The sequence below is a fragment of the Lutra lutra genome, chromosome 7 (assembly GCF_902655055.1).
Source record: "Lutra lutra chromosome 7, mLutLut1.2, whole genome shotgun sequence".
Lineage (NCBI taxonomy): Eukaryota > Metazoa > Chordata > Mammalia > Carnivora > Mustelidae > Lutra > Lutra lutra.
This window is the reverse complement of record NC_062284.1, coordinates 107,611,011-107,624,839: the sequence shown is the minus strand read 5'-3', so window position 1 is coordinate 107,624,839 and position 13,829 is coordinate 107,611,011. Positions and strand designations below refer to the sequence as shown.

The window sequence follows — 13,829 nt, the reverse complement described above, 5'->3', positions numbered from 1 at the left end:
AGTAGGTTTAGAGGGAGCATTCCTCAACAGAATAAAGTCCATATACAAAAAACCCATGATCGAAATCATCCTCGGTGGGGAAAAACTGAGATCTTTTCCTTTATGATCAGGAACAAGATAAGGATGTTCACTCTTACCACTTTTATCCAACATAATACTGCAAATCCTTGCCACAGCAATCAGACAACAAAAAGAAATAAAAGGCAGGCAAATCAGCAGGGAAGAAGTAAAACTTAATCTATTTGTAGATGATATGATACTATATGAGGAAACCTGAAATACTTCACCAAAAACTGCTAGAACCAGTAACATGAATTCAGTAAAGTTGCAAGATACAAAGTCAATATACAGAAATCTGTTTCATTTCTATATGCCAATAATAAAGCAGCAGAAAGACATTAAGGAATAAATCCCATTTACAATTGCATCAAAAACCATGAGATACCCAGGAATAAACCTAACCAAAGAGATGAAAGACCCATACTCTGAAAATTATAAAACACTGATAAAAGAAATTGAAGATGACACAAAGAAATGGAGAAACATTCCATGCTCATGTATTAGAAGAACAAATACTGTTAAAATATCTGTGTTACCCAAAGTGATCTACACATACGATGCAATCCCTATCAAAATACTACTATCATTTTTCACAGAGTTAGAATAAACAATCAGAAATTTTTATGGAACCACAAAGAGCCTGAATAGCCAAAGCAATCTTAAAAAGCAAAGCTGGAGTCATCACAATTCCAGACGTAAGTTATATTACAAAGCTGTAATGATAAAGATGGTATGGCACTGGCACAAAAACAGACACATAGATCAATGGAACAGCACAGGAAATCTAGAAATAGACCCACAACTATATGGTCAATTAATCTTTGACAAGGTAGGAAAGACCATTCAATGGAAAGGAAACAGTCTGTTCAAGAAATGATGTTGAGAATACTGGACAACCATATGCAAAAGAATGAAATTGGACTATTTTCTTACACCATACATAAAAATAAATTCAAAATTGATGAAAGACCTAAATGTAAGACAGGAAACCATTAAAATCATAGAGGAAAACACAGGCAGTAACCTCTTTGACATCGGCCATAGCAACTTCTTACTAGATACACCTCTTGAGGCACGGGAAATAAAAGCAAAAATAAACTGTTGGGATTTCATCAAAATAAATTTTCTGCACAGCCAAGGGAACAGTCAACAAAACTGAAAGGCAACCTATGCAGTGAGAGAAGTTATTTGCAACTGACATATCTGATAAAGGGTTAATATATAAAATATGTAAAGAACTCATAAGACTCAAAACCCCCAAAGCAAATAATCCAATTAAAAAATAGAAGACATGAATAGACATTTTTCCAAAGAAGACATACAGGCACATGAAAAGATGCTCAACATCACTCATCATCAGGGAAATACAAATAAAAGTACAACAAGATATCATCTCACACCTGTCAGAATGGCTAAAATTAACAATACAGGGAACAACAGGTTTTGGTGAAGATGTGGAGAAAGGGAAACCTTCTTACACTGTTGATAGGAATGCAAACTGGTGTAGCCTCTGTGGAAAACAGTGTGAAGGTTCCTTAAAAAGTTAAAAAAAGAACTATCCTGTGACCCAGCAATCACATTACTAACTAGACATTTACCCAAAGGATACAAAAATACTGATTTGAAGGGGCACATGTGCCCTGATGTTGTAGCAGCAGTATCAACAATAGCCAAATTATGGAAAGAGATCAAATGTCCATTGATTGATGAATGGATGAAGATGTGGGGTGTGTGTGTGTGTGCGTAATGCAGTATTAGTCATAAAAAAGAATGAAATCTTGCCATTTGCAACAACCTGGATGGAGCCCTAGAGAGTATTATGCTAAGTGAAATAAATCAAAGAAACAAAAATACCATATAATTTCACTTGTATGTGGAATTTAAGAAACAGAACAAACAGTCATGGAGGGGAAAAAGAGGCAAACCAAAAAGCAGACTCTTAACTATAGAGAACAAACTGATGGATGAGAAGAGAAGGAGGTTGGGAGGTGGGTTAAATAGGTGGTGAGAATTAAGGAGTGTACTTGTGATGAGCACCAGGTGTTTTAAGTTTTGAGTCACTAAATTGCACACCTGAAACTAATATTACACTGTGTTAACTAACTGGAGTTCAAATAAAAACTTTAAAAAAACTGGCTCAGGAGAGTGCCTGGGTGGCTCAGTGGGTTAAAGCCTCTGCCTTCGGCTCAGGTCATGATCCCAGGTTCTGGGATCGAGCCCCACATCAAGCTCTCTGCTCAGCAGGGAGCCTGCTTCCTCCTCTCTCTCTGCCGGCCTCTCTGCCTATTTGCGATCTCTATCTGTCAAGTAAATTAAAAAAAAAAAAAAACTGGCTCATTTTGGCAGTAGAAAAATTCTGTAAATATATGTATACTCAGAATGGCCTTAGAATAAACTATGCATCTGTTTCTCTCTCTCAGTATAATAGTCAGCCAACATAATGTGCTTATTCCAGGTAGATGGGTTTTCTTCATGCTGTCTTCTGGAAGAAAGAATTATATCTTAACTGCACAGATGATTTGTTCCACCTGTTTATAATTTTCTATATATACTAAGCTGACAGAGTGTTAGACAAGAGAAGAAAGCTGATCTCTAGGAACAATGCACCCCTAATACAGATATGTGGGGAAATGCGTATGTCTGGCATAGTCTAGCTGCTGTTCAGCATATATAGTAAGGCTTCATACCCAAAAAGGCATGTAATTATCTTAGAAGAAAAAAGGACTCTTTTCAACAATATCCAAGCCTGTCTTTTGAGGAAGTTAATATGTGATGAAAATAATAGTTGTGACTTAACTGCAAAAGACAAAAGCTTTCAGATGATCAAATAGAAAAAGGTCTATTCAAGGTAGGAAAGAATTTCTTAAATAAGAATTAAAATGCCCGATCAAAAGAAAGTTTGATGGGCGCCTGAGTGGCTCAGTGGGTTAAAGCCTCTGCCTTTGGCTCAGGTCACGATCCCAGTGTCCTGGGATCGAGTCCTGCGTTGGGCTCTCTGCTCAGCAGGGAGCCTGCTTCCCCCTCTCTCTCTGCCTCCCTCTCTGCCTACTTGTGATCTCTATCTGTCAAATAAATAAGTAAAATCTTTTTTAAAAAGAGAGAATTTGATAAATTTGGCTATACTAAACTTAAGAATTTCTGTTCATCAAAAGACATAAAGAGAATGGAAGGGGAGCCCAAATGACTCAGTCGTTTAAGTGTCTGCCTTCAGCTCAGGCCATGATCTCAGTCCTGGGATCAAGTTCCATGTTAGGTTCCCTGCTTAGTGGGGAGTCTCCTTCTCGCTCTTCCTCTGCCTGCCACTCTGCCTACTCTTGTGCTCTCTTTCTTTATCTCTCTCAAATAAATAAAAATCTTTAAAAAAAAGAAATGAAAACAAGAGGATATATTTTTAACACATAAAACTGTCAAAGGACCAGTTTCCAAAAATATATAAAGAATTTCCACAAACTAAGAAGAATAAGTCAGACAACCCAATTAGAAATATGTGCAAAATATGCAAGTAGGAACTTGAAATAGAGCAACTCATATGGTAAATAAACATATGAAAAGATGCTCAGCAAATTAGGAAACTGAAAAATAAAGCCACAGTGAGCTATTATACATCCAACAGATTAGCAGATTCAGAAAGTCTGACAGTGGTTAGTATTAGTGAGAATATAGAACAATAAGGACTCTCATAACTGTTGGAGGAACTCATTTATAAATGACTGTATATTGAGACTATATATAAATTATAATTAAAGCTAATGGTTTTGTCTGGTGAAACTGAATGAGTTCCTAAGGTAAGTTGGGATGGCTAGGTACCACAACAAAAATTGATAAATAGTTTGGAAAATAAACTCTGGAAAATAGTTTAAAATTTGGTAAAATGAAAGATATACATACTCTTTACCTCGTAATCCCCCTCCTAGGTATATACCTGGAGAAATACAAGTACATACGTACAAGTATATATGTAAAGATCACTGTTTGTAATAGTCTCAAAGTAGAAACACCCCAAATGCCTGTTTGCTAGTAGAACGGATGGATATATTATGTTGTTTGTACAATGGAATACTTAAATCAATACAAGTAAGCAAATTATGTCTATATGAAACAATACAGATGAATTTCACGAGCATATGCTGAATAAAAAAAGCCAGACAAAGAACACATATTACCATTTTATCATATAACATTTTAAAACAGGAAAAATAACTGAATTACTTAGGTGATAAAACTATAGAAAGCAAATCAAGAAAATTCAGGATAGTGAATACCTCTGAGGAGGACAATATGAAGAATATGTGGACATATGGAGTATGTATGATGTTCTGTTTCTTTACCTGTGTGATGGTTACATGGGTATTCTCTATAATTTCCTTTTAAACTGTTCACATGGGTTTTATTCTCTTATCTGTGTGGATTGGGTTAAACTATATGAAACCTATTTTTGTAGGTCAAAAACAGATATTCACAATTCTTACTGTTTATATGTTTTCTTTACAATTAAATTGCCAAAAGAAAAACTAGTTTGTTCTCCTGTAACAAACAGATGCTGAGAGTGAAGATAAAGGGACAGTAAGACAATTGAGAGAAGCAAAATGTACTTCACAAGTAAGTCAAATATTTGATTTGTGATTTCTAAGCAAAATATTCCAATTTAAAATGCTGTTTCCACTTTAATTTCAGATTAGTGAAGATTATATATGTGAGGTCTAGGTGTTTTAGGTTAGTAATCAAGTTCCTGTGATGTTAAAGCTTCTATTCCTTAGAGGAGTTCTAGATTAAAAAAATGAAGCCACAAAAAGTTTATATGAAAATACACAGAGTTGTTAATAATTGATCATAAATATATGTATGTATACATATATATATATATATATATATATATATATATATATATATATATATATTTATATCACAACTAAATCACAACTGAAGAAAACAATTTTGTTTGGTAAAATTGAATGACTTTCTAAGGCAGTTCAAGACTGGTGGTTGCCGCAAAAGTATTTTCCAAAATATTTTTTAATAGTGGAAAACATTAATGATAGACGTAGACAATGTTTATTTGCTTTACTAAGTTAGCTGCTAAGGGTTAAAGCAAGACAAATGACACAGTAGAATTCTGCTCAAGAAGAGCAGGTAAAGGGGCGCCTGTGTGGCTCAGTGGGTTAAGCCTCTGCCTTCAGCTCAGGTTATGATCCCAGGGTCCTGGGATCGAGCCCCACATCGAGCCCCACATCGGGCTCTCTGCTCTGCAGGGAGCCTGCTTCCCCCTCTCTCTCTGCCTGCCTCTCTCCCTACTTGTGATCTCTGCCTGTCAAATAAATAAATAAAACCTTTAAAAAAAAAGAGCAGGTAAAAAGAACATTTAAAATTTTTTTTGGTAGAGAGACCCAAATTGTTTCTGAAATAAGGTTTAGTATAGCAAACATATTTGAGGAATCATAGCCCTACCCCACAAAATGATACAAGGGAAAATTAGTATTCACGTTTTCAACCTTTGCAGAGAAAGTAATGAATTTATAAGGACAAAATGTGCAAAGAACACAACCAATGAGAATAAGACTGCTTGGAAGTAAATCACTTCCCTTCCTGTATATCATATACAATTCATGAGCCAGTGCATGATGTAGAATTTTTAAAAAACATCCTTAACCATTTTTCTTCATCAATTTGAGTATGTTCTGGCTATCATTTACTTTTTTAGGTAGAGGTAAGGGAGGTGGAGCTGGGAAGAAAAGAGAAATCAGAAAATTAAAAATTATTTTTGCATATTTTACACAATTATATTTTGGTATCTCATCAATTATTCTTATTTATTATGTCTATGACATATAACATCATAGATTAATATGGTGTTTTTTCCTCACACATTTTTACATGTGAATTTGTTAATATAATAACATTTTTTAAAAATTACATTCATTTTTATAGTTTTCTATTATTTTGAATTTGCAGGTTATATGTGCAGAACATTTTGAGAAGCCAATAGAAAATAATAGTGATGAAGTAGAAGAAAGGGCTGAGAACTTTCTACAAACTTCTGAAATTCCTTTATTTTTAAAAATGCCTGAAGCTGTGAAAACACCTGAACCTTTGGAGAAATTATTATTCCCTAAAACCCCCTCTTTTGAAATGTAGGATTTCAATTAATAACTATTATTAAAGAATCTATATATGTTGAGCCAATATTTTATAAATAATTCATAAGAATAGTAAAATGTCTAGTACCTGTAACTTTTAAAAAGGTTTTATTGTGGAGTATTTCAAATACACAAAGGAGAGAGACTAGTGTAATGAACCTCCATGTACTTATTGCCCTGTTTAAGCAATTATTAACATTCTGCCATTCTTGTTTCATAGAACCTCTTCCCCATTTTTCCTACAGCATTCAGCTGAAGAAGATATAGATTATGAGTACTTATCCAGTGCAATAGTATACATTTAAGATTTTCTAAAGGATAAAAAGTATATGAAAAATATTAAATGTCAAGTTAAAAAGTTACTATCATGTATGGTAAATTGTGGACATCATTGAATAATGTTCCAGCTGTCATTTTTCCTTATGTTGTAGTGTCTAAAGAAAGAATTGCCATCTGTTATGTAATTTTGGTGTAGGCAGTAATATCTCTTAACATGATTATTTAACTTGGGTAACCACAGATTTGTTGTTTACAGCTAAGAGAAAAGGTTGCCTTTAACCTTTTTGTTTAGTTTAATCCCTTTTTAAACTACAAAATGAAAGATTCTTTTAAAATACTGATTCCACTTCACAAAGCAGGAAAGAATGTCCAATGGAAAAAAGACAGCCTCTTCAATAAATGGTGTTGGGAAAATTGGACAGCCACATGCAGAAAACTGAAATTGGATCATTTCCTTACACCACACACGAAAATAGACTCAAAATGGATGAAGGATCTCAATGTGAGAAAGGAATCCATCAAAATCCTTGAGGAGAACACAGGCAGCAACCTCTTCGACCTCAGCCGCAGCAACGTCTTCCTAGGAACATGGCCAAAGGCAAGGGAAGCAAGGGCAAAAATGAACTATTGGGATTTTATCAAGATCAAAAGCTTTTGCACAGCAAAGGAAACAGTTAACAAAACCAAAAGACAACTGACAGAATGGGAGAATATATTTGCAAGTGAGATATCAGATAAAGGGCTAGTGTCCAAAATCTATAAAGAACTTAGCAAACTCAATACCCAAAGAACAAATAATCCAATCAAGAAATGGGCAGAGGACATGAACAGACATTTCTGCAAAGAAGATGTCCAGATGGCCAACAGACACATGAAAAAGTGCTCCACATCACTCGGCGTCAGGGAAATACAAATCAAAACCACAATGAGATATCACCTCACACCAGTCAGAATGGCTAAAATTAACAAGTCAGGAAATGACAGATGTGGGTGAGGATGTGGAGAAAGGGGAACCCTCCTACCCTGTTGGTGGGAATGCAAGCTGGTGCAACCACTCTGGAAAACAGCATGGAGGTTCCTCAAAACGTTGAAAATAGGACTACCCTATGACCCAGCAATTGCACTACTGGGTATTAACCCTAAAGATACAAACGTAGTGATCCGAAGGGGCACGTGCACCCGAATGTTTATAGCAGCAATGTCTACAATAGCCAAACTATGGAAAGAACCTAGATGTCCATCAACAGACGAATGGATAAAGAAGGCATGGTATATATATATACACAATGGAATACTATGCAGCCATCAAAAGAAATTAAATCTTGCCATTTGCGACGACGTGGATGGAACTAGAGGGTATCATGCTTAGCGAAATAAGTCAATCGGAAAAAGACAACTATCATATGATCTCCCTGATATGAGGGAGAGGAGATGCAACATGGGGGGTTAAGGGGGTAGGAGAAAAGTAAATGAAACAAGATGGGATTGGGAGGGAGACAAACCATAAGTGACTCTTAATCTCACAAAACAAACTGAGGGTTGATGGGGGGAGGGGGGTTGGGAGAGGGGTGTGGGATTATGGACATTGGGGAGGGTATGTGCTATGGTGAGTGCTGTGAAGTGTGTAAACCTGGTGATTCACAGACCTGTACCCCTGGGGATAAAAATATGTTTATAAAAAATAAAATTTAAAAAATAAAATAAAATACTGATTCCACTTCAGAACTCTCTCACCCATGTTCTACTTCTGTATTTTAAATTGCTAATCAGTTTTATATAGTCAAGTCATGCTGTTGATTCACACACAGTATATTCAAAGTGGAATTCATCATCAAATATGAGAACTGTAAAAGGATATGTTTGCCATAAACCTCCACTTATGGATGAGAAAACTGATCTGTAAAGTTAAGTGACTCATTGATGGTCAATGGAGACAGTTACGGAAGGATCTTCAGATTTTTGTTCTGTCAAAAGCATAAACTGTCTAAACCCTTTATAAGTTTTGCTCATTTAATATTCACAACTTTATGAGATGTAAATACATTATTATGCTTATTTTATAGAAGAGGAAACAGACTCCCAGGTGATACAACTTGTCAGTGATCGACTTGAGATTCAAATGCAGGCAGCTCAGGAGAACATGCTGGATGGTGAAGAGCCAGAGACAAGGAATAGAGGAGCTGCTGGCTGAGAAAATGGCTGTTGTTTCTGGGTGTGGGGACACTAGAGACTAGGAAGGTCGCTGCAACCAAAAAGAAGTTCCTCGAGTGATCTGGACCCTTCACACACCCTGATTTCGAACTGAGCACTGAATTTCTCATTTTTGTTAGATACATGTCAAGTTCTGGTCATTGGACTGGAAGCTTAGGATGTGAGCTCCTGAAAAATCTGGCGTTGTCTGGTTTTAGACAGATTTATGTTATAGACATGGACACTATAGATGTTTTTAATCTAAATAGGCAGTTTTTGGGGCGCCTGGGTGGCTCAGTGGGTTAGGCCGCTGCCTTGGGCTCAGGTCATGATCCCAGGTCCTGGGTTCGAGCCCCGCATCGGGCTCTCTGCTCAGCAGGGAGCCTGCTTCCTCCTCTCTCTCTGCCTGCCTCTCTGCCTACTTGTGATTTCTCTCTGTCAAATAAATAAATAAAATCTTTTAAAAAAATAAATAAATAAATAAATAGGCAGTTTTTATATAGGCCTTAAGATGTTGGAAGACCTAAGGCTAAATTGCTGCAGAATTTCTAAATGACAGAGTTCCTAATTGCAGTGTAGTTCCATATTTCAGCAAGATTTCAGGATTTTAATGACATTTTCTATCGACAATATCATATAATTGTAAGTGGACTGGACTCTATCATGGTCAGAAGATGGATAAATGGCATGCGGATATCTCTTCTAAATTATGAAGATGGTGTATAAGATCTAAGCTCCATTGTCCTTTTGATAGATGGAGGGACAGAAGGTTTTAAAGGAAATGCCTGGGTGATTCTGCCTGGAATTACTGCTTGTATTGAATGTGCACTAAAACTGTATCTTCCACAGATTCCACAGATCCCATGTACACCTTTGAGTCTATGCCCAGGCTCCCAGAACACTGTATTGAGTCTGTAAGGATCCTGTAGTGGCCTAAGGAGCAGCTTTTAGAGAAGGAGTTCCATTAGATGGAGATGATCTTGATCATATTCGGTGGATTTTCCAAAAGTCCGTCAAGAGAACAGGACAATATAATATTAAGGGTGTTACCTAGAGATTCACTCAAGGAGTAGTAAAACAAATCATTCCTGCAGTAGCTTCTAAAAATATAGTCATTTCAGATGTGTGTGCCACTGAGGTTTTTAAAATAGCCACAAGTGCATATATTCCTCTTAATACTTGGCATTCAATGATGTAGATGGACTGTACACATATACATTTGAAGCAGAAAGAAAGGAAAACTGCCCAGCTTATATAGCCAGCTTCCTTAAAATATCCAATATTCTCCAACCACTAAACTCCAGGTGGTTTTAGATTATTTAACCAATAGTGCTTTTCTACAGATGAAATCTCCAGCCATCACAGCCACTTTAGAGGGAAAAAATAAAACACTTTACTTACAGTCAGTAACCTCTATTGAAGAACGAACAAGGCCAAATCTCTCCAAGACGCTTTAAGAATTGGGACTCGTTGATGGGCAAGAACTGGCAGTTGCTGATGTCACCACACCACAAACTGTATTATTCAAACTTCATTTTACTTCTTAAGGAAAATAAATATGCACATAATAGAAAACTCATGGAAATATATTACGTGGATGCTAAGAAATTTAAGTCATTTTTAGCATTAGTGTTGCTGGAATTTGACTTTTTAAATATAATGAACCACTATTTTTTTTTAAATTTATAACTTACCCTTGAAGATAGAATTTTGGGGTTGATAATTGTAAGCATTTTCATTAAGAATATGGGAAGCGATGCCTGGAGAGAGAGATAATGAGCAAATGTATTCTTTCAGAGGAGGAGATAAGCACTCTCTTGTGTCTGAATTTTGTTCCTATGGTCAAAGAAAGCATTCCTCCATTTTCATTTGAGCACCAACCTACAGAAGAGATGTCCCTTTAAAGAAAAAAAGAAATTAAGTTTTAAATAACATTGATTATTATACTCTGACACCTAGGACATATTGAACATAGCCTATTTCTTGCTTGATTTAATATTCATTTATTTGTAGTTATCAAATGAATATTAACTATTGCAAACTTTCTTTGTCCATACTAATTTTATTTATCTCTCTATCTATTTTTGGCTATTGATATCTCTTCTTTCTTAACATATAATATTTGTTTCAGGGGTACAGGTCATTCATACTAATTTTAAATGGTGTTATAGCTGTGCATGGAAATGGGAACTATTTTCATGTTTACTTGTAGTGCCATAGAGGCCAATATGCACAATATTAAAGCCAAGACATGGATGTTCAGAAGAAAAAAAAATATAGGCATCTCTGCCTCCAGAATTAATTTAGCCACTCTCTTCTCTAATTATTGTTCCCAAATCATTTTATAGTTTAACTTCCTTATGCAAGAATATGTAATGGCTGACTCCTCATCAAGACTAAAATCTTGTAATTGTCTTTCAAGATCTTGGAGACATATAGCCTGAAATTTTAGAGCTGGGAATTTGAATCTGGATTGCTGAACTCAAATCCCAACTCTGGCACTTCCATTTCTTGGAGAAAGTCATTTAACCTTTCTATGCTTCAAAATTTTCTTTTGTAAAATGGAGGTGGTAATAATAGTACTTATTTCATAGGTTTACTGTGAGGAATAAGTAAGTTAATGACAGTGGAAGTATCTAGAATAGAGCCAGACAGTATATTCTCAGTTGGAATTCATTATTATTCCATAACTGATCTACTTTAACATTGTTATCTACCTCAAACTATCTTTTTCTCAAGAGGTTTGTCACTTTAAGAACTATTCTCTTCCTTTTTCTACTGTGCGAATTTTTATTTCTGTGATATTGTTTACTGGTCTACAATATTTAGTAATATATTTTTAACATTTTTATTATTTCTTATTTCTTTGTAATAGAAACAGAAATATAATGCCTGAAGGTCAAACACAAAAGGAATCTCCTGGATTTTCTTTTCTTACAAATTATACTTCTAGATCTCCTGGATTGAATTTGTTCGATTCTACTATATTTGATTCAGAAATCTCATCAGATCAGGTAATAATGAGAAACTAAAGTTTTATTTTTAAAAAACTGTACACTGGTACCTCAAGTAATTTTTTTTTAAGAGAGAAAGAACACAAGTGCACTCATGCATGTAAGCAGGGGTGGGGAGGAGCAGAAAACTTTTTTTTTTTAAGATGTATTTCTTTATTTGAGAGAGAGTAAGCAAGTGAATGAGCAGGGAAAGAGCAGAGGGAGAGAGAGAATCTTAAGTAGACTCCTCACTGGTGCAGAGCTCAAATTAGGGCTCCAACTCACAGCCCTGAAATCATGACCTGGGTGAAAATGAAGAGTCAAAAGCTTAACTGACTGAGCCACCAGGTGCCCCTCAAGTAATTTTCATTCTTTAGTATCAAACTGTCTTGGAGCAGAGTACAAAGCAGAGGAAATTAAAAAAAAAAAGATTCTGAGTATTGATAATGTAGCACAGTTTCCCTATTACGTTTTTGTTTCAATTTAAGGTTCCTCAGTTGATACCTGTTTATAAAAAAAAAGAATCTCAGGATAGGGGTGATTTAAATTGCAGTTAAAAGCAGTTTAAAATTAATTTGGCTTTATAGTTCATGTGCCTAACTTCTAAACAAACTTTTCATTTCTCAGTGTGAAAAATTCTCCAGGTTATTAGTCAGTGTTTTTTAATTTACATATGTGTACATAACAACATTATTGTTATTTTTAAAAGACCTAGTTTTCTTCTTGTAGTGATTTATGCTATTTTTATATTTATGCTATTTTTTAAAAAGTATTGTTAATTTTAAAAGACCTAGTTTTCTTCTTGTAGTTATTTATGCTATTCAGTGATAGAACAGTAAAGTGCTTATTTCCATATTTGGAAATTGAAACTGAAAATTAAGATGTGCCTTATTTGATCAGTAGAGACAGCACAGTATAGTAGTCAAGACCAGACTCTGATGCCACCTGGTTGAGTGTGTTCTGGATATAGGATTTTGGGTACATAGCTTCCTGTTTCTCATCTGTAAAATGGAAACAAGAATTTTTGCCATTGAGGGGGCACCTGGATGGGTTTGTTAGTTGAGTATCTGCCTTTAGCTCAGGTTGTGAGCGGGGACCGAGTCCCCCATTGGGCTCCTTATTAGTCAGGGAGCCTGCTTCTCCCTCTGCTTACTGCTCCTCCTGCTGTGCTCGCTCACTCTGTCTCTCTCTCTGACAAATAAAATCTTTAAAAAAAGGATTTTTTGCCTTTGGTTTTATGGATATTAAATGAGTTTATATACTTAAAGCTTTAGAAAAATTCTAAACAATGAATAATGTATATAGAAGTATAATATAGTATTTTTTTGTTGTTGCTCATTTAAATTAGTCACATTTAGCCAGTTTTATGTGGATTAGAATATTCCTTCCTGTACCAACATTATATTAAATGGTTGGAATTATAAGTTTATTGTTGGATGATATAGTATTATACACTTCATAGTATTTCATGTCTTCAACTTTGTCTCAATTTTTATCTCACTGCTTATTTCAAAAACAGGTAATTCCCAGAAGGTGTGTGCTGGGCATTAAAAAAAAAATAGAACACCATTGGATAATTGTCATTTATAATATTAAGATTAATGGAAAATACATGCATGTAACTTTAACAGGAAACATGTACATTTGGGTAAAGAAGACCACAAAAAGTATTGAAAAAATTATTGAGTACATAGACATATGAGATAGCTATATAGGAATAAAATATTGTAAATGTGTATTTCTTTCCAAAATAATTTATAAATGTAATTCAATTCTAATCTAATTGGAATCCTGGCAAGATGGTTTATCTTTAATTTTTTGTTTGGTTTTGTTTTGTGGTGTTGGGGTGGGGAATGAGATTCACAGATAATTACTAAGTTTCCTGGTCAAGAATAATCAAGAAAATGTTCAAAAACAAGATTGGCAATAAATTAAGATGGAATCCTAGAAAAAAATTAACCCAAAATAAAGCAGAGAAGTGATAGAGTAACAAAACTCAGAGAGAGCAAACAGAAAACAAATAGTAAAATGTTAGACCCAAATATGATAAGTTTTAATAATCCCATTAACTATAAATGGGCTAATCACTCCATTAAAGGTGGAGATTATAAGAGTGGATTAAAAAATAGCTAGTTGATAGCTACTATAAGCTATCAACAGGAAACATTATTTT

The 13,829-nt window shown here is 35.0% G+C and overlaps 1 protein-coding gene and 1 pseudogene across 4 annotated transcripts in view; both read left to right on the top strand.

The window, feature by feature from the left end:
* The window catches only part of C7H14orf39 (chromosome 7 C14orf39 homolog), a 93,164-nt gene that overhangs the window by 71,007 nt on the left and 8,328 nt on the right, over window positions 1-13,829 (top strand). For all 4 annotated transcript variants that reach the window (XM_047739048.1, XM_047739049.1, XM_047739047.1 and 1 more), the window contains 3 exons: window positions 4,598-4,659; window positions 6,010-6,188; window positions 11,539-11,677. In XM_047739048.1, coding sequence (XP_047595004.1) covers window positions 4,598-4,659; window positions 6,010-6,188; window positions 11,539-11,677 — 380 coding nt within the window. The remainder of the gene's footprint in view (window positions 1-4,597; window positions 4,660-6,009; window positions 6,189-11,538; window positions 11,678-13,829) is intronic.
* Window positions 8,614-10,403, top strand: LOC125105502 (NEDD8-activating enzyme E1 catalytic subunit-like; annotated as a pseudogene).